Source organism: Danio rerio, chromosome 11, assembly GCF_049306965.1.
Source record: "Danio rerio strain Tuebingen ecotype United States chromosome 11, GRCz12tu, whole genome shotgun sequence".
Classification (NCBI taxonomy): domain Eukaryota; kingdom Metazoa; phylum Chordata; class Actinopteri; order Cypriniformes; family Danionidae; genus Danio; species Danio rerio.
Window position 1 is genome coordinate 23463272 of NC_133186.1, and position 27569 is coordinate 23490840.

A 27569-nucleotide genomic window follows, 5' to 3' on the forward strand; every position below is an offset into this window, starting at 1 on the left:
AATGATTTCATCGCATAAGCTTTAAGTCCATAATTTTAACTGCTTGTTTATATGTCGAGTCAACAGGCATCAATGTAGTTAAAGAAGCTTGTGATCACGATGTAATGCAATATGTCAAGTGAGAGAATATCATTGTTTGCATGTATAATTTTGCAGTTTGATATGTTTAAAAATCTTCTAATGAAATGAAAACGGATTAGACTTGGCTTAACCCACTTGCTAATATTCTTAACATGACTATCAAATTTTAAATGAATGTCTTGAGTTATGCCAAGATGTTTAAATTCATTTACTTCTTTAATACCTTTTTTTTTTTTAATCAGCACCTCAAATTTATCCCTTACAGGTCTATTTCTTATAGAGAAGTACTCAGAAACAGTTTTGCATGACATTTAACATTAAATGAGAGAGCTCAAGCCATCTTGAAATATGTTGCAAAGCCTGGGTCAGTTACTCACCTGCCCGGCAAGGTGTTTTATAATAAAGTAACAGTCCATAATGCAATTACAGTGAGTATGTGTACATGAATTTCAATACTTTGATTTTAATATTTTAAAACTCCGATCAAGAGTCTACCATGTAAACATGATTTTTGATTAACTTAAAATCTGATGACCTAAACAGAAATCGTATTAAGATGTGGAGTTTTCCTATTTTAGTCGCATTATTGAAGTGCAGTACAGACATGTAAACACTTTAATCAAACTATCACCGTTTTGTTTTTGCAACATTTTGTTGTCAGAGGTCTGACGACAAATGCATGTTTTTGGTACGAGAGGGAAACAATGATTCCCATTGAGTAACTCAAAGTTTTTTTGTGGGGGCATGAACAAAAAGTTAGTGAATGAAATGGCCTGTTGCTTGTGAGAAATTAACTGCAGTAGAGCTTTTCGCAACATTAAAAAACGAAATGCCCAAAATCACATATGGTAAAGCTGTTGTTGTTGTGTAAAACGCCAGAGGAAACTAGCATCGAACATGCTATAACATGCAAAATTCGAAATGCAACTCATGTAAACACTTTAAACATATTATTGTCTTATTCAGATTAAGGCAAATAGTTCAATTAGCAATGTCCATGTAAACGTACTCACTGTCTTTGCTTTTTCTATGACTGATTAAAATGTGAAAAAGAAATCTGCATTCTGATATGGTCTATTGAACAAGTCAAACAGTATATGGCAGTGGGTTTTAGTACTGTAACTTTAGTTTTGAAATAAGAAAGTGAATCTGTGAAAATACTAAATCTTCCTAACCTCTGCAACTAGTCTTGCCTGAATAGGCCTTAAGACAGATTGTATGTGTGAGTAAGAGAGGACTGACCTTGTTCTGCAGGATCTCATGTGCCTTCAAATCCTGAATTCTCTGCAGCAAAGTATCTCTGAATTTGTCTAGATGTGTCTGCATGTCATACAGAGCCCTGCAGAAACAACACTCACAGTCATCTGTTGCTCTTAAAAACTTTCGCTGCACTGACAAAGCCCATAAAAGTATCAAAAATCATTGTTGGATGTCAGATTTAAGTGAATTTAGGCATCTGCACTGTAATATAAATGCTACAGTCAAGTTAGGAAAACCAATAGCCCATAATTTTATCACTTAATATGTATTACTTTTTCTGTTGCTATGCACTTGAGCAAGGCTGGCATTGAAAAATCACTTAGCGACTAATAGTGGGATGTATTCATACATGACAGGTGTGGTTTGATTAATTAGTTAGTTTAATTAATTCACTGAAACATGAAATCAACAGAGACAAAAGCCATATAAACAAAGCGAGAACAGGACATGAAGTCACTAAATATGATCCTTATGCAGACAGAATGTTTAAAGATACCCATTTGGTCTAGCAATAGGAGCTTCTGTATGTTGCCTAAAGCAGTTCAAAACAGGTGTCGGAAATGCTGCCTCCTTGCAGCTGACTGTTTTTGTGTAGTGGAGGAACTCTTTGTGCTGTTTTGACTCGTTTACGCATTTTATAAACTCAGCATCAGTTCTCAGCTGATAAAAACACCTGTTCGCAAACATGGCGCGGATGTTCAGGCAAGCACATTGCACATCTGTTCGGGATGTTTAATGAGTATTTTTGAAACATTTACATTATAAAATATTTTTATTTTGTATCTTTAGGTTCTGTCTTAAGCTAAGTCAAAACAGGATTACAACAGTTATTTCAGGATTCAAACGGTCATGAAAAACCTGGAAAAGTCATGGAAATTTTAAATAGCAATTTCCAGGACTGGAAAAGTAAAAAAAAAAAAAAATAAGCCCACACAATTTGTCATGAAGATTTGTCTACAGGGTTCCTTCCCTTTCATGGACACCAGATTCAAGGACTTTCAATGACTTTTTTAATCACCTATAGTTTTAAATTAAACATTGTAATTCACACCTCCAGCATATGTAGTGCCATGAAAGTCCTTCCTGTACTTTATGTTTCACTTAAATTTAATATTCATTCATTCATTAGTTTTTTTTTTAGCTTAGAACCTTTATTAATCTGGGGTCGCCACAGCAGAATGAACCGCCAACTTATCCAGCACATGTTTTAAGGCAGCAGATGCCCTTCCAGCTGCAACCCATCACTGGGAAACATCCATACACACTCACAAACATACACTACGGACAATTTTAGCTTACCCAATTCACCTATACCACATGTTTTTGGACTATGGGGGAAACATGCAAACTCCACACAGAAATACCAACTAACCTAGTCGGGGTTCGAACCAGCGACCTTCTTGCTGTGAGGGGATTGTGCTATTCACTGCGCCACAGTGCTGCCATAAATTTAATATTTACATTAAAATTTCAGAGCAATGATGATGTTTCTAATGTTTTATTTTTTAAACAGTCATGTTCAAAGAACTTTGATAAAATTCGTTGAGTTCTAGACAGGTAATATTCAAATGTGGTTTCTGAAATATTGATAAAATGCATTCTTTCTCATAGTTCTTGTGCAAGATCTAAATGTAAGATTTTTAAATTAAGCATTACGTTTTTTGATTCAGATATTGCAGCACATTACAATTGTTGAAATAACACTATACACTTTCAATTCAAGCACTTTCAAGATCTTTCCAGGGCTTCAATTTATATGTCTGAAATGCAAGTACTTTCAAGAAGCGTGGGAACCCTGGTTTAACAAATATATGTATACTTGAATAAGTTTTAATTGATAATATTGATTAAATTTGTTTCAAATGGAATAATAAATAGTGAGTGACGTTCTCTTTGTTGAGTTAACAAAATCAACTCGTTGTTTGAGCAGTGTTCCTGCTTCACTGTCAATTAAAATGTCATGTCCAGAAACACATCTCTAACTACAGAGGTAAGACACTGTGAGTGCTAAAGGTGGCCTTGTGAGGACACAAGCCAGCATTTTTTAAATATGTTCACAGATAGCAAGATAACAGTTCACTTCAGATGCAGTGAATGCAAGTGCTGATATTTATGTACTTTAGGATTTTCTCCTTATTTTTAAAAACAAACTGTAGCAAATGTATTGAAGCAGAGTCTTATTATGAATTATTTGTGTAACCTATTGACATTTCTGGCATTTATTATCACCTTAATGCACAATTTCAAGAAAAGATTTTTGTCAATGGCACTCTTCCTTGGTATTATTTGCTAAATTTGAATTTCTTAGGTCAAACTGGAATAAAGAGTTTGCAAAATAATTGCAACTGCTCCATTTCCATTCTCATCCGTACAAGTCTATTAATGCTGAACGGCGCCATCTAGCTTGTTAATTGTTATTCATATTAGCATGAAGTAATTTAACAAATTGAATTGAACGCTATTAAACTGTTAAAGACTTTAAAAACTTAAAAAATAAAATGTATTTTCAGAAAATAGTTGTTTTTAGGATTTAGTCTCTTCCAGTGTTTAGTCAAGATTAAAAAGGATTAAAGTTTTTAATTATTAAAGTTATGAACTGTTTGTCATGTTTTATTTGTCATTTTGTCAAATGAATACATTGCAGTTGTACATCATTTATTTCTGTCATCTGTTTTCATTGATTTTAATAATAACAGAATTATAATGACAATAATATCTTTATTATTAGAATTGCAGCAGCCTCTTCAGTTCTTCTCTGTGCTTGGCATGTTCTCACATTACTTTAATAGTATTGTATAAGCATTGACTAAATATTGAATTGTTTGGCATTATAAACTAAATAGACTGTCATGAATATTCTGCAATAAATTTAATTCCATTTTTTTCTTAATTAACATGTACACATAAACATTACATGAAACATTTGGTGTTAAAATATGACTTGAATTTTAGAAGTAAAAATGTGCATGTTTCAGTCGTTATCTTTCATGCACCAATATAAAAATATACACTCCAAAAATGACAATTGCTGTTTGTTCAACCTACGTATTAAAAATAAGCTGAAACAACACAATTCTCAAGGTTTTTTTTTTTTTTTGGGACAACTTAATTATGATCAATCAACTTTAATTTGTAAAAACTAATATGTAAACTTAATTCCTTCATGTTGTCCCAACACAAATCAGTTGTTTTTTGATTGATTTGTTTTTACAGTGTATACTTCCCGTGTCCTTCAGTCATTATTGGTGATTAAAAGGTGTATTCTTAATCAATTTACCTGCTACACCTGTCTGTGGTATTCAGAACATCCAGGTACTTCTGAAAACAGTCATCCTTGAATAAACTCTTGAACTTCTTTAAGTATGAAGACAGATTCAACCTAAACAGAAAGAAGCCAAGTCTCAGTTCAATTACCCGACACACATTGGACATGCTCCTTAGATACAGTACTTACTTCTCAAACTTGTGAATCTGTTCGTCATTATAGCCGAGCTCTGGGACAGAATAAATAAATAAGAGTCAGAGGAAGATTTCAAAATGCCAATCCAACAATAGAGTTATGGTGGCTCCAGACATGAACTTATTATTCTTCCATCTTTTTCTTCTTCGTAGGCTAATTTCTTTATGCATCTCCTCCTTTACCGTTCAAGCTACAACCACCAAACTAACACCAGACCTCTAAACTGGTCTGACTCGGTTTGCTTTGCCTTATCCAACTGATCCAACTTACGGTTTTCCGAAAACTGATCCGGAAAATTCTGAAAAGTCCCATTGACTTAACATTGGATCAAACTTCACCTTGACTTGACCTCATAACTTTCCACCAGACTGTCATACAGACTTAATGTTGGGCTTATTTCACTCAGACTACCAATCTGCCAACTTCTGATGACTTTTTAACCTACTAGCCACACCAGAGCAACCACTTACAGCACCTTAGCAACTGTTCCATAGACTTCCTTTGTAAAAACTGCCATTGACTTTACATTGCTAACAATATACTAATTTATACTAGCAACATGTTAATTCATATTAAATTTATGCTAACAACATGCTAAATCATGTTAGAACCATGCCAACAACATGCTAATTTATAGTAAAGACCTGCTAGCAACATGCTATTTTATGCTAAAACCATGCTAGCAACATGCTAATTCATACTAGAACCATGGTAACAACATACTAAAAAAAAAATCAACATTGTGCACTGGAAAGACCGAACAGCCAGTGAATCTTCAACCACCAGTGGACACCGCCATTGGGCCAACTGGATGGACCTTACATTATTATTACTATAAATATCTTCATTGTGTTGCTTTGGAGTTTGTTGATTTTTACTATTTGCTGCTTCTCTTCTTTGAGGCTGGCTACGCCTTGCACCTGCCGCTAATTTGAAGGCTTGTCGCCTTCAAAAGCGGAAGCTGAGCATGTGTCAGGGTGGCTCTTGTTTTCCAGCACGTCTGACTGATCCTCCCGATCTTGTCTCTCTTGAGAGTATGACCCATACTTGTTGAGAATCTCAGCGTATCTTGTACTGATGAAAATCTGAAACTTCTGTGCGCGTCGAGTGCAGCCGCTGCTGAGGAGTCATGCTGTTGCCGTTTCTTTGATTTATGCTTGATTTATTCTATATCTGTTTTCTCTATGGTTTATGTTTTGTGTATGTTTGTTTGTTTGTTTGTTTAAGTAATTGTTTTGACTGAGAGATATTGTTTAATTAATGATTTATATTTTTGTTGCCACCTTAATTTGATCGGACACTTATATTTTGGTCTCTAAATAAATAGAGAATTGTATTTCTAATTTCCGTGTCCTTTTATGTTGCTAACCCCTTCCCTAGACGAGCCTTAAAAAACTGGGGTTCGTAACACTTTCAGACGAGGCTTTCTCAAGCCACCATAAAGTTTGTCTACCACCTTTACTTTTCTAGTTCTGTGATGATGTTATGAAAATCAATTGTTTTTATAATACAGATATTAAACAATATACACACTTGAAAGTATTTGATTATAGTATTAAAAAAAACAAGTGTAATTGTATTTATTTTTCAAGACATCCTGATAGTGTGTTTGCTCAATATAAGCTGTATTTTAGCTGACTGGATTCTCTGCAGAGTCATATCTAGCATTATCAATGCAGCCAGGCAGAAAGGAGGGTTTTTATTCCTCCGTCTCCATGCTTGTCTGTCTGGAATGGTCCTTGCTGTCAGATAAGGAAGCACAACACTGCCTCCTCTACTCGCAGCGGGTACGAGCAACACGCTAATCTCACTAATCTCAGCACTGGCTCCAGTCATCAAACTCCACGTCCAGCTTTCTCGCAACTGATAGAAATGGGTCACTGATATTCTCACATCATTTAGTGAATTTTTGATGTGTCCTGAAACCATTTGACTAGTGGAGAGGGTTCTTTAATAAAAACTTGAAAGCTATAGCATAATCAGTCTTTTGATAGGTGTCAAGTATTCAATTCATCCGTATTTCTATAGCGCTTTTTTTCTAGTGTGGATTGTGTAAAAGCACCTTATCAAAGATGAAGGAAAAAGAGTAAGAGCCATTATATGTCCAATTGTGGAACATTCCAGCAGTTACAGTAAATATGCATCTATAATTTATGCTGTGTGACATTGTGGGAGGTAAACACACATCCACTTACTTCTTGTCTGTCTGTCCCTGAAGTACTGGAAATGTACATCAACAATCTGCGACAACAAAACCTCCATCTTCTGAATGCTGCATTGAAGAGAAAATGTAATTGAATTAATAATGGGATACATATTAATGAAGTCATTATTTATTTTCAACAGTGTTTATTTGGTTTATTTACAAGCCTTTTGACGTTCTAGACCCTGAAATAGTCCTAAATGATTTCTTCTCTAAAGACCCAGGCTGCGTCCGAAACCGCCTACTAAGTAGGTACTGCATTTGAATTTAAAGGTACTACTCGGCCGTTAGAAAAGGATGTTCTATACAGTATGAATGTGAAAGTATGAATGGAATTCGGACATTCTACTCGGCTCGCATACTGACTTTAGCGTACTTTTATTTTTAAAAATATTTATTTTTATAGTGTATTTTTTAAATTCTATATAGGGGTTTAAATATAGTTAAAATATTTTGTTTACCTTAACAAACTTTTTTATTATACTCTATAATTTATGCATATTAATCAACTAAAATCATTTTTGTATGAATTAATTAAAATTTATTATTATTATTTTTTTATCCAATTCTTTTTTCGCTTGTGTGTTTATCTTTAAACAAAAATTATTATTGATCTTATTTTTAACAACTGACATTGTTCGTTTACTTATTACCACAAGTATTATTCAGCAAACTATGGCTATTTCATGACAAGATCAATATAGAGAAAAACAATATGTATTATACCACTTTATACACTCACCGGCCTCTTTATTAGGTACACCTGCCCAACTGCTCGTAAACGCAAATTTCTAATCAGCCAATCACATTGCAGCAACTCAATGCATTTAGGCATGTTCACTGCAGTTCAAACTAAGCATCAGAATGATGAAGAAAGGGGATTCAAGTGACTTTAAATGTGCCATGGTTGACGGGCTGGTCTGAGTATTTCAGAAACTGCTGATCTACTGGGATTTTTAGTTAGCTATGAACAGGAGACTGAGGCTACAATTTGCACAGGCTCACCAAAACTGGACAGTAGAAGACTGGAAAAATATAACCTGGTCTGATGAGTCTTGATTTCTGCGACATTTAGATAGTAGGGTTCAGAATTAGGCGTCAACAACATGAAAGCATGGTGAAAATGACAGCGAGTTCACTGTACTCAAATGACCTCCACAGCCACCAGAACTCAATCCAATAGAGAACCTTTAGGATGTGGTGGAACGGGAGATTCGCATCATGATGTGCAGCCGACAAATCTGCAGCAACTGTTATCATGCCAATATGAACCAAAATGTTGGAGAAATATTTCCAGTGCCATGTTGAATCTATGCCACAAAGCATTAAGGCAGTTCTGAAGGCAAAAGCAGCTCCAACTCTGTACTAGTAAGGTAAAATAAAGTGTATACCTAATAAAGTGGCCGGTGAGTGTATAATACATATGATAATTCGTTTAAAACTCACCCTGGAGAAATTTGATTAACTGCATTATTTACTAGCGATATTTCTATTTAAATTTCATTTAGACTTACAGCACCCCAGTTTGACACACTATTTTATATATTTAATAATATATATAAAGCACGGTGGCACAGTGGGTAGCGGTCTCACCTTACAGCAAGAAGGTCGCTGGTTCGAGCCTCGGCTGGGTCAGTTTTTGTGGAGCAATCACAAACTGGGGGTAATTTGCGATCGGTGGAGCGATTTCATGAGGAAGCAATCATAAAGTAAGGAGCGGGGAAGGGGGGCGGGGTGGAGCAACAACGCGGGGAAGCCTGACTGAGGAGCGATTACAAACTAAGGAGCGGGGTAGAGGGGCGTGGTGAAGCGACGATGCGGGAGGAAGCGTTCACAAACTGAGAAGCGATCACAAACTGAAGAGAGGGGTTAGTGTTGTGTAGCGACAACGTGGGTCCTCCTGATCACCAACTGAAGACCGGGGGGGGGTTTATATATATATATATATATATATATATAAATATATATATATATATATATATATATATATATATATATATATATATAAATATATATATATATATATATATATATATATATATATATATATATATATATATATATATATATATATATATATATATATATATATATATATATATATATATACAGGTATATTATCCACAGCACTTTTTTTTCACCATGACAAAAGATTAGACATAACTAAACTACACCAAATTTTTATCAAAGTTTTACCTCTTATCATTGGCCAGTGTCTCTGAGTGTTTAGACAGTGTCACACGCAGATACTGCAGTATATTCTGAAATTCTCTGATTCCCCTGCCGCACATCTGCTGCAATTCCGCTTCAATCTATAGACAATGATAAACCTTAAACCATTGCAGTGTCTTCGCTTTCATTTATTCTACTTATATATATATGCATATGTATATATATATATATATATATATATATATATATATATATATATATATATATATATATATATATATATTACAGAGAACAGAAATCTTACCAGTGGGAATTTCTTCTTACTGTCTATAAAGTCTGGAAACTCATGTGCAAAAGTCTGAGTGCTGGTTGGAAAAAAAATGAAAAAACATCCATAACTAAACACCTTACTAGACAATGCTAATGACAGAAAGCATTACTTTTATGATATCATGAAACACAAATTCAATCACACTGATAGATTCTCACAAGACGTGGAGAGTTTTCTCTGTGCTGATAGAAGAATGCAGCTTCATTTTCACTTTAGAAATCCTGTGCGTCACATCAATGACTTCAGAGCTTGTTTGTTCACTAAAAAGTCAACAATATTAGTATTGGACAGACTCAAATGTCAAGGTCATTACATATTTGGAGACAAAAAAAGTTGTAAGCGCTCACATGTAGCTATTGAAGCCCTGCAGAATAAATTGCCTGTATTCCTGCAGCGAATAAGCAATCCGCAGGTACTGATGAATGACCTTGACAATGGTCTTCAGGAAAAACATAAACAACAGAACACAGTGTGAGGCTTAGAGATAATAGTGTTATAATGTTCATCATAAATAAGCACCAGAGAAAAAACAAAGAGGCTTGATTACCTTGGTGAAAACAAAATCTGCAACGACGTCAAACTTTCCAGGCATTGGAGGGGATTCAGCTAAAAAAGACATGAAAATAGGGGAAGATTGAAAAAATATCAACATTCATTTTTCTTCGGTCTAGTCTCTTTATTCATCAGGGGTCACCAACCGAAAACTCATTCAGCATATGTTTTAAACAGAGGATGCCCTTCCAGCTGCAACCCAGTACTGGTGTGGGAATATACATTTATATAATCTAGTTCTAAACTAGCAATAATCTCTATATAACTCAAAAGTTATATTCTTTCATGAATGAGTAGTTATATGCTGATGAGATTGGGGCTGGGGGGAAGGCAATTTACCCTGCTGACAACAACACTTTATTTGCATGCTTTGTTTAGGTTTGTCCCCACCTCTATGTATCACTGTCTGTAAAATATATAAAAACTTAGTGCCCGCTGCACTAGGACAGAGTTCTTTCAGTGACGCCACAGCGAGTTTCTTATTAAAGGATTCTGCTCTGAACATACCCGAAAGTTCTCCCTTGTTTTTGGCTCATCTTAGAAATTCACAACACTGCAAAACACCTATACACACTCATTTACACACATACACTACAGCCAATTTATTTGATTTAATTCACCTATAGCGCATGTCTTTAGACTGTCAGGGAAAGCGGAGCACCTAGAGGAAACCCACGTCAACACAGGGAGAACAAGCAAACTCCACACAGAAATGCCAACTGGCCCAGCCGGGACCAGCGACCTTCCTGCTGTGAGGTGAAAATGCTAACCACTGAGCCACCGTAACACCAAACATCAACATTTCAACATATTTTTTTTATGTTTTATATATATTGTAATCCATTTCATTTTTATCCAATAAGTTAATGGAACTATGATGGAAACACATTTCTAAATAAATATCTTGTTGCACAACAAAAAAAAAAAATAAAAAATTTTGCCCCATCAGATCATGTGGCTGGACAGCAGGACCTGTTAACTAAACTTAATTTTTTTAAATTTCAAACATGATTTTAGTTACAGTGAAATGTATAGAACTGTCAACTAAATCAGTGCTTCTCAACCATGTTCCTGGAGGACCACCAGCTCTGCACATTTTTCTTTACTCCTTCAGATCATCAGCTCATTAGCAGTGACTGTAAGAGTTTCGCAGTTCGCTGCATTGGCAAGCTTGGTGAACTGCTGAGATTGGTGAACGTGTCGAGAAACACTGAACTAAATGATTTGGTTAAACGACTCACTAATAAGATCGTTTTCTCAAAGATTAAGCATCCTCCATTAATGCCAGATAACAAGACTGACCGTTCTTGAGATGTAACAAACTCAAAGCTCCAGTCACACTTGACTTTACTCCCCATAGACTTCTATTCATACGCACACGAAAGCGTCAGACCGGAAACGCAGGGTCATGCATCAAATTTTACAGGTTGCTGCGGTGCAAAGTTCAAGCTTGGTGAACTCTGACCTGCGAAATCGCATATCACTTGACTGCGTGAGACCAATCGAGGATCAAAACATGACCTCTCTGGACAGAAATTTAAAACATGGTGCAATAGCTCGCTTTTTTCAATGTCTAATAATCTTGTTTAATCCCGCCCCTTTTCGCAGCGCCGTATGACAGAATTTCGCACACACAAACTCTAGTGTGAATGTAGCTTAAGAATAAGAAAAAGAGCCACACCGATTTTGTTTTATTAATACTTTGTGCCAGTTTTTGAACATGACGTGGAAACTGTCTTTTATTTTGTAAATTGTATGATAGATTCTTGTTAAATCCCTAACTTTTGATTAAAACGTAACATTACCTTTCTTTTTTGACTAGTAAAAAACAATTAATCTCTATTAGATCTCAATTAACCTCAAATTCTTGGGTTTAGAAAATGTACCATAAAAATGGTCACTATGTTGCCAATCAGAAAAAAAGAGAAAAAAACAAGCAAACAAACAAAAAATTGTTACCAGTTGAGGGAAGTATGACAAATAATTTAGATTTTATTGTAGTAGATTTTTAATTGATGTTTATTGTAATGTAATGTACTATAATAAAGTACACAGGGTCCTAAAAATAAGTGTCGCAACAATGAAACAAACAAGAAATTATTAGAAGCATTTTTTCCAAACCATCCATGTTGGTGTTGACACGCAAAGTTTCTATTTTAGAAAAAAGTTTTTATTTCTTTGATGTCACAATATCCTCAACAAAACTAGCATTACAATTATAAACTATGGTGCTGATTATGTGGTTTATTCAATATCATCTATTTTATAACAATTCTGATAGCAGGATAGCAGATATATTACTAGAAATAAGCAGATAGATTATTTCAGGTCTTGAAAACTACCATACAGTACATATGATTTGCACATTGGAACTGTAAACTCAGAGCAAAGCAACAATATCCACTCACCAGCCACTTTTATTAGGTTTGTCCAACTGCTCGTTAACACAAATATCTAATCAGCCAATCACATGGCAGTAACGCAATGCATTTACGCATGGTCAAGACGGTCTGCTGCAATTCAAACCATTGTGGATGTGGGATGTGGTGGAATGGAAGATTTGCATCATGGGTGTGCAGCTGACAAATCTGCAGCAACTGTGTGATGCTATCATGTCAGTTTGGACCAAAATCTCAGAGGAATATTTCCAGTACCTTGTTAAATCTAAGCCACAAAGGACTAAGACAGTTCTATAGGAAAAAAACTGTTACTAGTAATCTGTACCTAATAAAGTGGCCGGTTAGTGTAAATGCCTCAGTGGCGTCTTGTGCAGACAGCAAAACTGCTCCTCTCTGGAATCTTGTCACATTGCATGTTGTTAGGACATGGTTTTATTCGGCATGAACATTTCCTATAATGATAACGAAACCATAATCTGGGAGTTTTTTGAGGTAAATGTCAAAGTAAATATGCTTCCCTGCTGTGTACTAAAGTCTTAACCAAATATGTATTGTGTCCTTACGTTCTTCGAAGGGATATCCAATTATCCTTTCCAGTCGCCGGCTGATCAGAATCATGGGCTTATCTGAGCTGGTATGGGGAATGTTCACTACTTTCATGCTTGGATCTAATATGAGAGGATGGCCTTGAAATAAATACTGTTGAGCCGCAGGTTCAATTCCAGTTTGGGCCTGAACATCCTCAAAAAAGATTGAGACCCTTGAAAGAAAACACCAAAATACAATTTTCAGTGTGGAATCACTGTGTAAAAATAATTCAGAACAAAACAACAATCATTGAAAAACGATATATAAAGAGCTATGGTGGTAAATACTGTATATTGAGATCAGGGTAAATTAAACTTATTTTGTCTACTTGGAAACAGTGAGGTTAAAAAAAAACTACTTCAACTTTCAAATTTAAAACAATTTTTACTTTTGTTTAACTTCTAGTAAACATCTGTTATTGGAAAGACATGGTGGCTGAGAGACCATGGCTGAAGCCGGCAAATAACAACATTAGCTGAGTGTAGGCAAGGGCTGAGCTGCAAAAGAGACTTTCAGGTCGGACACCATGGGCCAATATATTTCTTTATTATTACAAAAAGACATTCCCAAAATAAGCTAGACAGAATAAAACTAATTTATAAATTTATAAATTATTTTAGAACTATTTTAAAAAGAATAATTCTTTATCTTAGTTTGTTAAGAAAATGCTATGGGTGTGGCATGATCAATGATGACTATACTATTACAAGTCTTTAAGACTTACAGTATTTGAGTTGATATTTGGGTATTCACTAAAAATATATTATTGAAATTGTATATGGAGCTGTATACAGTAAAGCAGGGGTGTCAAACTCAATTCCTGGAGGGCCGAAGCCCTGCACAGTTTAGTTCCAACCCTGCTCCAACACACTTACCTGTAGGTTTCAAACAAGCCCTGAACGACTGAATTCGTTTGATCAGGTGTGTTTAATTAGGGTTGGAACTAAACTGTGCAGAGCTGCGGCCCTTTTGGAACTGAGTTTGACACCTGTGCAGTAAAGGGTCTGTATGGAAAATGATCAAAAATAAACCTATGCAAACAATCTAGCCTTTATAAACAAATGATTTGACAGAAAAGTTGATTTGGCCTACTGCAGTAAAATATTTGAAGTCTTTTAATAAGCATGATGTGTACAAGATAGAGATGGCATAAAAAGGTAATTGTTTGGAAGTTTGTGATTGTCATTCAGGCAATCCAGCCAATCGTGTAATATCAGTGTTGTCATCGCAGCTCCTGCAGTCCCTTTTCAGATGCTGCACCGGCTAAATCAATCATCTGATCTTGGAGCACTGTTGTGGTACTTTGATCCCACATGTGACAGTCACGTGGCGTCAGCACAGCAGCAAGACGGATAAAATTTCTAACCGGTATACACTGCTTTAGACAGATTTGGATCGATCTGCGCAGCGCTGCATGAAGTCAAACGCACCTATTGACTTAATCAGTTGGACAACACACACATCCGAACTCTCAACACATGCAAATAGGGAAATGCACGGCAAATAGTGCAGGCCACAATGAAAATGTGACAAGGGACTCCAAACAAGTGAAGAAAATGGTTGCTTCCACAACCAGCGGTGTATTTAGAGATCTGAGTAAAGCATTTATTTATTTAATATTAGGACTAGAAACACACACACACAATTGATGATGTTTTCGCAATTTGTTGGTGTTTTTCTATTTGCATAGTCATGGTAAACTCTCTCAGCCAACATAGAAAGATCTTATTCAAGCGAGTAATAAATAAAAATGTTCTAAGATGCCTCTTAATTTGGTAAAATAATGAATCTTTTGCAGATTCTGCAAGGTGTACCTAAACTTTTGACTTACTTTATATAATACTATAAAAATATTTCATACAGTATTATTAAAAGAAGAGCAAAGATTTGCATTCTGTTCCTTAAGAGCACACATACGTGTTGTGGAATTGTATGTAGATGCTGTATGTTGTGGCCTGCTGAAGAGAGAAGATGTAGATGGTGATGCGATTCAGGATGTCATTAGTGGCACTAAAGAACTGGGGAAATTTCCAACACTTCTCATCGTCAGCCAGCAGTATGTTGGCCAACACCGGGACCAACTGGGTCTTCAAACCTCTATGAAAAAAACATATTTTTAATCTGCTGCTAAAAATTAAGTCTTGTGTTCTCTACAACTATTTCTTTCTATCATGTTAACAATGAAAAATTCAAGCATGAGAAAACCAAATACTTAAATGAGTCTTAAAGAGATAGTTTAGCCAAAACAAAAAATCTGCCATAATGTTCTCATCTGACCATTTCTAAACCTGCTTGATTTTTTAATGTTTCTTCGGTTGAACACTACTGAAAAACGTTGAGGATAAAAAATCTGACATTTATTATTTTTGTGTACAGGAATTGACATCCATAGTATTACTATGGTATTTTTAAGGTTTAATACATAGTATTACAATGGGTGCTTTTTCCACCATTCTTCAGAATATTTTGTTTGTTACTATGGACTTCCATAGTACTCCTTATAATCTCATAAAGGTTTGGAAACACTTAATTTCTGGGTGAAATATCCATTCAAACATACTACACTACTACTTTATTTTATGTTGTTATTTTTTTGGTTTGGCGACATGATAGCACCATACCTGCCAACATTTATTTCTTAAAATCCGGAAGCCCAGGTGGGGGGAGTTTTCCGAGAGACAGAAAAAAACGGGAGACGGGTCTAAAATACAGGAGATTCCCGGGAAAAACAAGAGAGTTGGCAGGTATGGGTTGCACTGCCATTATAAAGCTGGAAAGAGCCAGGATGATATTTAATAGTACTGTAACTCCCATTGGGTTCATCAGAAAGAAGACAGCTATACACCTTTAATGGCCTTTGGATAAATTGAGGATACTTGACGTAATCTCAACTGAAAAAAAACATATAATAGGTCCTCCCCTTTTTTAAAAAACAGCCAATAGCATTTCATTTTTATGGAAGCTCTGCCAAGCGAGAGTGGTTAAGACCAAACGCATCAAATAAAAAGCAAATGAAAAGTGGGGTGGGGCATGTCAGATGCTAAAGAGCATTTGATTGGTCAAGATGAGGTGATGAAGTATGATATGATGTCAAAAAAAGTCATTGATCCGTTTAGGATGAAGTGACAAGCAGCAAGCTTTGGAGGTTTATATCAGGTTTACATCTTCTGAACGTAAATTGTGTCACTTGTTTGAAGCACGCTAGCTAATTAATATCCTTAAAACTGACATAGAGATTCTAACATCTAAAAAACGTTTTTTAATTTTACGGGAACTTTAATAAATTGTGCGATACTTAAGAAATGGTATTACCGTTACGATCCAAAAAATGTTTATATTGCATTATTGATTAAGGTGCATTTACAAATATTCCACTATGGTCCAAAATGTATTACCACACTTGCACACTTTTGAGTTTCTTACTCTGATAGTTGGCAGGAGAGTGGCAGTTTGTCTCTCCATTCAATGGGTCCGTCTTCCTCCTTCTGTACACCAGCTATTGTTCCTGCTGGTTTTTCTGTAGTGATCTTGTGCCTGGGAGAACCACCAAAGTCACCAAAATCAGTTAATAAAACATCCTACTTTACGCTTATTCTCTGAAAGCTCATGAGATTTCCTACATCATCTGCTTGTTTTTGCGCGGTCCTCCAAATGGTCTAAATGGAAGACTACCAGTAGCCATGTGGTAAATGGTGACACCAATGCTCCACAGATCCACAGACACGCCATATGCTTTCTGCTGGGGAATACGCAGCACAGCTCGCTCGTACATGTGCGGATGCTGCACAACACAAGCTTACATCAGATAGCAAATACATTCCACATGCAGATCAAATAAACCACATCAAACACCTGATTACATTTCTGATAAGGAACTGCATTTACCGAACATTCTGTCAATGATGATGCATTTTACTTCTAATGTGCTCGTCTTTAAGGGATTGTTCAAACCAAATTAAAAATTCGGTCAGTTTACTCACCTTCACTTGTTAAAAACCAATCTTTTCTTTTGATGAACACAAACAAAGATATTTTGAAGAAAGCTCAAAACCACTGGCCCACATAGTATTTGTTTTCCTATAATAGAAGTCAGTGTTTACAGGTTTTCAGCTTTCTTTAAAATGTCTCCTTTTGTGTTCATCAAAAAACTCAATAAGTTTGAAACCACACAAAGGTAAGTAAATCATGTCTAAATTTACATTTCTGGGTGAACTATTACCTAAACACATGAGAACAATACTAAAAACCGGATACAGCTGAAGTTTTCAAATAATTCCCATGTGATATTTAGGGGAGAAAACAAATTTTTACAGTACTTCCGATAATATTTTTTCTTTTGGTGAAAGTATTTTTTGTTTTAATTTGACTAGAATAAACGCAGTTTTCATTTAAAACAAATAATTTTAAGGTCAATATTATTAGCCCTCTTAAAGGGGTACTCCACTACGATATCATGTTTTAAACTTTATGTGTAATGTAGATGTGTAAACATAAAAAACATCTCTGAATGTAATACGCTCAAAGTTCAATACAAATGGAGACATTGGTTTTTACAGAATTCACTTAGCAAAGCAAAAGAACAAAAAAAAAAAAAAAAAAAAAATATATATATATATATATATATATATATATATATATATATATATATATATATATATATATATACGTATATATATATACGTAGCTGAACCTCATGCCTGCTCTCTAAAATAAAATCTGACAAGTGTCTTTCAAAACTATTATGTTAAAAATGTGCTGAAAAGAAAACCTTCTTTCTATTAAACAAAAATTGGAGGCTAATAATTCTGACTTGAACTGTGTATTTTAAGTCTTAATATTTTAAGCATTACAGTTTTTTTTTAAATATAATTAAACAGTATTTCCACTTTACCAGATATTCCTCTGTGCCATATATGGACACAAACTTCTCATCATCTTCCAACTCACGAGCGGCACCAAAGTCTGCTAGCTTGTACACGGAGCGCCCGTCCTCACCCACTTGCCTCATGATATTCCCAGGTTTGATGTCCCTATGCACCACACTATTTTCCCGGAGGTGGTTCATTCCATGAGCTGTATATTTGCAAACGGAAATACAGAAAAAAAATGCAGTCATTCACAGCAATGGCATCTGATAAATGTGTGTGTAACAAAGAGGAAACTACTGATCAGACTGTTTACTTTGGTGGTTCTTACCCACACAATGCAATACAATGAGGAACTCGGACTCAGGAAGTCCAAACGCATGCTCAGGCTGCTCCAGCATGTTCAGTAAACTTCCACCTGAGCAATACTCCATGACAAGAATCTTCTGCTTTGGGTTCGATATAATCTGGTATTTACAGGGACAAATTTCACCTTTTAGATATACAGTAACCACCTTATTTTTATTATTGATGATGTAAACTGTTGTCTAGAAAGATGTTAGAGAATTCATTAAACAATTGTGATTTTATAACACTTTTAGATCAAGCACTATTGTTTTTTACATTTGATACTATACATTTAATTAAGTATGCAGTAACTCAGAAGCAGAATCGAATTATTTTTTTCCTTATTAGGCCTAATGGATTTTTAGCCTATTACTATTATTATTATTATTATTATTATTATTATTATCATTATTATTATTAGCAGCAGTAGTAGTAGTAGTTATAGTTAAGGGTTGGACTGTTCACAAAATTGACGTTTTGGTTTGTATCACGATTCTGAGATCACGATTTAGTTTTTTTGGTTTATATTGGAAAAAAGTCCATATTGTAAAACTTAAATACCTTTTAGAAATACCATGCATCAGCATAAAATACATTTTACAGTATTTAAAAAAATATATTGTCAAGGCCATGTTTTCTTGTTCCATGTATTCTAGTTTTATTTTTAAAGTTTTAATTTAGTTTTTTGCTGTTGATTAATTGTAATGACGACAGCGCGTTCATTTTGGCTGCTGTCATTTTAAAAATTCTTCCAGGAAAGTGTAACATTACTTTCACTTTAGACGTACCCTGCTGTTTCATTGTATTTGTTTTCCTACTATAGAAGTTGAGTGTTACAGGTTTTCAGCTTTGTTTAAAATATCTTCTTTTGTGTTCATCAAAAAAAAAAAAAAAAAAAAAAAAAAAAAAAACTCAAGTTTGAAACTACAAAAGACGAGTAAACCATGTGTAAATTTTCATTTTTTGGTGAGCTATTACTTAAACACATGAGAACAATACTAAAAACTGGAAGGATACAGTTGAGGTTTCAAATATTTCGCAGGTCAAATTTAAATGGAGCAAAGAATTTTTCACAGTGTATCTTATATATTTTTTCTTCGGGTGAAAGTCTTTTTTGTTTTATTTTGGCTAGAATAAATAATTTAAATTTTTTTTTTTTTTTTTAATTTTAAGGTTAAAACTAATAAATCTTTTAAGCTATATTTTTTCGATTGTCTACAGAACAAACCATCAATATAAAGTGACTTGCCTAATTACCCTAAGTTGCCCAATTACCCTAATTAAACCTTTAAATTGCAGCTGATTACTAGTGTCTTGAAAAATATCTAGGAAAATATTATGTACTGTCACCATGGCAAAGATAAAATAAATCAATTATTTGAAATGAGTTATTAAAACTATTATGTTTAGAAATGTGCTGAAAAAAATCTTTAAACAAAAATTGTGGAAAAACATACAGGGGGCAAATAATTTGATATTTTATTATTATTGTTGTTGTTGTTATTATTAGTTGTAGTAGTTATTGTTAGGGGTGGGACAGTTCACAAAATTGACGTTATGGTTTGTATTACGATTCTGAGATCACGATTTTCATTTTTTGGTTTATACAGGAAAATAGCACTTACTGTAACACTTAAATACTTTTAGAAATACCATGCATCAGCATAAAATACATTTTACAGTATTTAAAAATATATTCTCAAGGCCATGTTTTCTAGTTCCAGTATTAAAGTTTTAATGTAGTCTTATGTTTTTGATTAATGGTAATGACGATAGCAAATTCATTTTGGCTTCTGTCATTTCAAAAATTCTTCCAGGAATATGCAACACTACTAACACTTTACACTCAGACTTACCCGACTGTTAAATATTCCTAAAGGCACACCAACAGTACACATTTTCAACCTCTCCCCAATCAAACACACCTGAATCAACTCATCAGAACATAAGAAGAGACTCCAAAAAATGTACTGTTGCTGTACCTCCAGGAACATGGTTGGGAAACACCGTTTTAAACTGATATTACTTGAAACATGCAATTTATCAGCAGTAACTGTGAAAGAGCCTCTGTAAACTGAAGAAATGTACAAAGTTAAACCGTAACTGCGGTGGGCCGTAACCGAACTAACACAGATTGCTTCAAGAGACCGGAATACCCTAAGTACGAGGCACTGGACTGGACCAAACTAAAGCGAGAGTAAAGAGAACGTGACAGTTTATTTGTTTGAATTTATGTAATAAAATGATAGTAAATCAGTACGTAAATCAGTTTTTATGACTATTTGAAGAAAATAACAAAATAACAGCATTTACTGGAATTTTTGTTCTAACACATTTACTGTCACTTTACTGATCTAATAATGCATCATTGCTAAATATTAATTTACAAAAATCTTACTGAAGCTCAAGCATTTGAAGGAAAGTGTAGATGTATATGTATATATAAAACTAAAACGCCCTGTATAATCTTGAAAAATGAATGATTGCAGACTAATTGTATATGACTATAATTAAAATAAAAGATTGTAAAAGCATTACTGTATATATAAATGGTATATACAGAGTTGGGTCTAATGCTTTCCACAAGAATGCGTTATTATATTTTCATGACATTTTTGGAGAACTCAGTAATGTAATGAATTACATTTTAAATTTGTGTATCAATCTTTTAAATTGCTAGAAAATGTGAGCTGAAATAGTTGCTGACTATAGTGTTTGCTTCTTAAACTGGAAATACAAACATTACTTTGAGTTATTAGAGTGTAAAAACAAAAGTATTGCTGTTAAATCATTCTTGCACAATACTCTTCGCCAAGGAAGACACCAGTGCCCAAAAACACAGCCACCCAACTCAGCCTAAACAGGCTAAATTGGATTTTTGTGTGTGATCTGTAAGGCTACGTTCACACTGCAAGGCTTAGTGCTCAAATCTGATTTCTTTTCAGATCTGATTTTTTTTGCATGGCTGTTCACACTGCTCTTATAAATGTTGCCAATATCAGATTTGCAGTGTGAACAGATCATGGTCCTAAACTGACATGCATGCGCAAAAGTGACATGCATTACGAAGAGCATAAAATGTCTAAATATTCACACACGTTGAGTGCTGCATGAGTAAGCATGTTGTCAGATCATGCTTATATGAATATTACCCTTTTCACAGACAACTAGGTTTGGGTACCGAAACCCGGTGCCATTATAGCACCGGTACCTTGGTAACCGGTATGTACCGGTATTATATCAGCGTATGAATTTAGGTGTCTTTAGGTGCTGCGGCAAAAACGTAAGCAGCATCAAAGGGGTGCATGAAAAAAGGCACAAATAGGCGTTTTCACACATTCACTAAACAACTTTGAGGAATACGGACAGGCGATATTAGGCGTTTGTTATTGTCGCTAGGGAACAGACGCACACAATGCGCGCAGCAAATCGCTTTCAACCTGGTTTTCGGTGAGCGAAAGCAAAGCGACGCTCTTCAGATCACGGCGCGTGATCACGTTCATCCAATTTGCTTAAACTAAGCATTCTAAAGCGTAATTTACATGCAAGGATTCTGACACAGCAACTGTCTTTACAAAAGTGTAAGGGAGAAACATGTCAAACTTAATGACATTTGATGGCTCAAAGGCAGAGCCTCTCTCGCGTGCTTTAGGTGTTGCTACCTCTGTTTTGGATCTCTCTGTGAAGGTGCTGCGTGCATCAGTTCACCGCATTCGTCAGAAGTCGACGCCCAAATTGACACGGGTAATAAAAAGATTAAACTTCAGTTATGTTCATGCTGTGAAACACTATCAAAATGTCTACCGTTGATGATATTAGACTTTTGTTTTCAATAGCGAATTTAACACTTTAATATAGGAAATCCTCGGCTATGCAGAGATCATTATTAATCAGAAATTTAGTGTACATAGTTTTACGTTGGGAAATGCAGTCTTGAGTTTACAAACAGTTAGCAAGTACCAAAGAACAGACGTAACACATTGATCAAATGTAGTCTTCAGTCACGCTCATGTAAGTCATATTCAACGCGTTTAGTTTTGCCTTCATTCATCTTTGATTTCTGTCTTCAACACATGATTTATTTACAACACATTTTTTAAACACAATAGTTTAACTAACTCATTTCAAATATTTACTATTGTATCTTCCCCATGCTGACAGTCAGTACAGATCATTTTACTAGTTATTTTGCAAGACAGTTGTATTCAGACAAAGTCCCTTTAAGTATTTTACAGGGTATCTGCACATTTTTTAACAGAAAATTTAAGACCTTTTTAAGTCCTCTAAAATGAAAATTTAAGACTTTACCTAAAAAAAAAAACAGGAAAATGTTCAGTGTGAACACAGAATGATGTGGTGAAGTATGGCGGCAAATCTATGGCGGCAAATCAATGGCAATATAAATCGAGCGCAGCGGTGATGTTTGCGCGCGAGGAGAAGTGAACCGTGAGCAGATTACTTGGTTGACTTGGTTTACTTGTTATCTCTAACGCTATTGGCTACTGTGCCTTTCCGGAAGTTAGCCGGGATTGGACGCAAGTTAAAAGATCATGCCGTTAAATATATATATACAATTTGCAAGTCATAATCATAAGAAACTTTCTGAGAACTTTATGAACTTTATGAGGATTCAATCTCGAGAAACAGTCAAATAATATCCAAAATAATGACTTGCATTCTTGTAACATGACTTTCTGAACCCATTTGATTTGTCCGTGCAGCACTTGTCTGGTTTGTTGTATTTTACTTCATTATTAACCACAACAGCAGTGCTCATTATTACACTTGGGGATGATCTTTCTAGGAAATATTGTCTTCAGAAGAGTTTATTTGCGTTTTAGATCTTTATAGATAATTATAATTAATTTATCTTTATAGATAATTGTTAACATTGTTTGTAATATAGATCAGTGTAAAATATATATATATCTATATATATTATATATATTTTTCAATCTCATTTTTAGTTAATGATTGAATAACCTGCATATAAAGACTTCAATCAAAAATGATTAGCCCAATTAAACATAAAAAATACAGTGACAGACATTCAGATGGGTTTTTATCGCCACCTATTGAGCAACAATTTAATTTCTACAATCTTCGTTTGGCTTTACTCACTATCCATTACATCATTCCACTTCAGAGGCATACAAATACTACTTTCTATACGACAGGCCCACATCTTAAAGGTCACATATGCAGTTGAAGTCAAAATTAGTAGCCCACTTTTTTCTTGTTTTATTTCGGCAAGAATAAAAGCTGTTTTAATTTTTTAAAACCCATTTTAAGGTCCATATTATTACCCTCTTTAACCTATTTATTTTTTTCGAAAGTCTACAGAACAAACCATCGTTATACAATAACTTGCCCAATTACCCTGCCTAGTTAACCTAGTTAAGCCTTTAAATGTCACTTTAAGCTGTATAGAAGTGTCTTGAAGAATATCTAGTCTAATATTATTTACTGTCATCATGGCAAAGATAAAATAAATCAGTTATTAGAAATGAGTTATTAAAACTATAATGTTTAGAAATGTGTTGAAAAAAATCTTCTCTCCGTTAAATAAAAATTAGGATAAAAATAAACAGGGGGCTATTAATTCAGGCGGGCTAATAATTCTGACTTTAACTGTATAGTGGAATAACAGACTAATGGCAATATATTTACTATAAACCTTTGTACTTTATGCACTGCATGCATGTATAGCCTATTTTGTATACTATTGTCCATCCAATTTATTCTGACTTGTTCTTCACAGAAAATGAGTCAAGGACAATGAATCTTAGAAAAAAAAAAGATTTTTGTAAATTTGAACACGTTTAGTTTGAGTTCAGTTTAAATGTAGGTGCTAAACTTCATCAAATGGTTCAAAACACATTTAAAGTCTGAATTATTCGTCCTGATTTAATAGCCCATGTATATTTTCCCCAATTTCTGTTTAATGGAGAGATCTTTTGCCACATGGTATAACTCTCTCTTTCTCTCCCAAGTAATAAAGTTTGTTACAGAAATATATCTCATTATTTTGATATGTCATTATATGACTTGGTCATGATGGTAAGAATAGGCATTATTATGAGATTAATTATTACAAAAAATATCTCATTATTGAAAGTAAGTCTCCACCTATTATTACTGAGAAAGTAAGTCTATGTTTCACACTGTGACATTATGATAAGATTTCCTATATAATTTTATTTAACGGGGAAACTAGCTTACCTGCGTCCAATCCCGGCTAACTTCTGGAAAGGTAGAGTAGCCAATGAGTAGCCAATAGCGTTAGAGATAACAAGAAAACCAAGTCCCGCCCTAGGACTCACAAAAATCTAAACTGTTTCGCGAGCAGAGAGAAGAACCAGCGAGCGAGCGGAGAGAACTGATCGCGCGCGCGCTGTAGGCATGACCTCGCTCATCGTGCGCACAGATGATAATGTGCACGCGCGGGACTTGTTTTCTCGCGCTGGATCAGTTGAGCGCGCGCGTGAAGATCCCCTGTGCGCTCGCGAGCTGTAATTTTCTCGCGTGTAGACCTGTAATCTGCTCACGGTTCACTTCTCCTCACGCGCAAACATCACCGCTGCACTCGATTTATATTGGCATTGATTTGCCGCCATAAGACGAGTCGGACATGATATTTAAGATCCCACATGAAATTTAAGACCTCCTTATGGAAAATTACAGAATTTAAGACATTTTCAGACCTTAAAAATCGAAAATTTTATTTAAGACATTTTAAGACTTTTTAAGGACCCGCGGGGACCCTGTTTTATTCAGATTAAAGTGTAGTTTAGACCTAATCAGTTAGTTACGAAAGTTAAAATAATTAGTCAAATGATTTTGTAACTGATTTGTGTATATCAAAAATATACTGTAAATATTTCTTAAGGGGACTAATAATACTGACCTTATTATTTAAATGCAAAACGGCTTTCGTTCACGAAATAAACAATAAGAAATAAGACTTATTATGACTCCAGAATAATTATTTTTTAGGAAACGCTGTAAAAGTTTTCAGAAACATTATTTTAAATGAATGGGAGGGCAAAATAAATTGACTTCAACTGTAGGCCTATCTGTTTAAGTTTACAGGTTCAACAATGTGCCTTGATGTACTTGGATGTTAGAAATGTGTTCTCCTACATCAGTACAACGTTACTTGTCAAATAAATGAACAAGGAAGATTATTTTGAGTTTAAGTTATTTAATTATCATTTATGAAGACTGCAAAGTGATGCATGAAAACAAATGACTTCGAATAATGTTTTAAGTATTTTGTGATATATATGTTAAAATGTGCTCTTAAATGTACGTGGCCCTGCCCGCCCCCCACAGGTTAATAGTAAGCTAATGTAATTTCATAATGCAAATCTTAAAATCATGCTAACCAACAAATGATAAAAGGAAATGTATTAATGTAATACAATATGAATTGATGTTTACTTTAAACTGTAATTATATTGTTCTATTAAAATGATTTTTTAAAATATTTTGTCAAAATAAATATTTTTTTAGAGGTATCCACCATCATTTTGTGGCTAAAAAGTATCGATTCAGGCATCGTTTTGGCACCGGTACCGATTTAAAAGTATCGATTTGGCACCGGTATCGAAAAAAAAAAAAACGATACCCAACCCTACAGACAACCGTGGTGTATTTCATGAACTGTAAATGATTGTTCTGCTACTACTAATGTGTATTTCAGCATTTGAGATCTAAAATAACTCTCCTGTGATAAGAAAAAAAAAAAAAAAAACACTGATCATTTGTGATTTATGGCAACCGTGGTGCATGGCGCTCTGACCACCGGCGGTGTAGTGAACGCATCAAGGGTTAATAAGCAGCCGCAGACTGAGCTGTGAAGGCGGAGTTGGTTTATCTCCGTTTGTGGAGTTATTTAATTTTACTTCATTATAAACAGCAGACACGTGCAGAAGGGGGGTTTGGGTGCTCGAGCACCTGCCTTTTTTTCTCTCAGAAAGAAAGTTCTCCTCATTTGCACACAGATCCTCCATCTGCAACACCCACGACGATTTTCGGCTTCGCGATCAACCCGTGCCTCAATCGTTAACCAGATTAGTTAACAAACACCAGTTATTTCTTCAAATTCTTTTTCAACATGAACAACCAACTATCTGTGGTACTGTAATCGCCCTGTGTGCCATTCTACTGTGCTGCTGAGGAGTAGAGGATGTTTGTAGCACAGAATGATGACGCATGTGACTCAAAGATGACGTAAAAGTCACATGAAATCCGGCATAACCGTTCATACTGCGGTCGCATTGCAAAACATCAGATCTGTGTCTGATTGTCAGACCACATATGAAAGTGGCACAGATCTGACCTAAAAAGATCAGATTCCATTTGGGCTGTTCACACTATGATCACCTGTGTCACATGAGGGGGGACAAATCTGATTCGTGCCACATTTTCCTGCAGTGTGAACGTAGCCTAAATGTAAAGAGAAGAGTAGCTACTTATGGGGCCGTTTACACATCGCGTCTTTTGCGTGTGCAAATTCGTTATTTTCAACAGAGCAGGGGTGTCCATACTTGATCCTGGAAGGCCGGTGTCCTGGAGAGTTTAGCTCCAACCCTAATCAAACACACCTAAACCACCTAATCAAGCTCTTACTAGGTATACAAGAAACTTCCAGGCAGGTGTGGTGAAGCAGGTTGGAACTAAACTCAGCAGGACACCGGCCCTTCAGGACCGTTTTTGGACACCCCTGCAATAGAGGCACGCATCATGTGACACAAACACGATGCATTCACATACTCAAGATTTCATGTATTCAACATTTAAAGCGTTTACAGTTTGTCTCCACAATTGCAGACATGGTATGTGTTTTTCCTATTATGAATGTCAATGGTTACAGACGTCAAGTTTTCTTAAAAAAAATTATCTTAGATGTAAAGCAGATACAGGGACTCTCCTAAATTTATGCTGTGATCTTGCCATTAGAAGAATATTGGGTCTTAGAGGTTATTGCCAAAGTACTAATGTGCCTAGAGAGCCTAGACTGACCCTCTTAGGAGATACTACACTACTTAATCATTCATTCATTTATTTTCTTTTGGGCTCAGTCCTTTTATTATTCAGGGCTCGCCACAACGGAATGAACCGCCAACTTATCCAGCATATGTTTTACACAGCGGATGTCCTTCCTGCAGCAACCCATCATTCGGAAACATCCATACACACACACATTAACACATACACTATGGACAATTCAGTTTACCCAATTCACCTAAAGTGCATGTCTTTTAACTTGTTCATGTGAAGACGGGGAGAAAAAGCAAACTCCACA

At 35.1% G+C, this 27569-nt stretch overlaps 1 protein-coding gene across 2 annotated transcripts in view; it reads right to left on the reverse strand.

Annotated features, from left to right (window-relative positions):
- The window catches only part of ikbke (inhibitor of nuclear factor kappa B kinase subunit epsilon), a 39557-nt gene that overhangs the window by 3674 nt on the left and 8314 nt on the right, over nt 1–27569 (reverse strand). For both annotated transcript variants that reach the window (XM_005172872.6, NM_001002751.2), the window contains 15 exon segments: nt 18243–18378; nt 17938–18119; nt 16667–16827; nt 16470–16580; nt 14964–15143; nt 13022–13218; nt 10055–10113; nt 9855–9946; nt 9666–9767; nt 9481–9541; nt 9201–9316; nt 6997–7073; nt 4796–4835; nt 4619–4720; nt 1324–1420 (listed from right to left, as the gene is read on the reverse strand). In XM_005172872.6, the coding sequence (XP_005172929.2) occupies nt 1324–1420; nt 4619–4720; nt 4796–4835; nt 6997–7073; nt 9201–9316; nt 9481–9541; nt 9666–9767; nt 9855–9946; nt 10055–10113; nt 13022–13218; nt 14964–15143; nt 16470–16580; nt 16667–16827; nt 17938–18119; nt 18243–18378 (1713 nt within the window).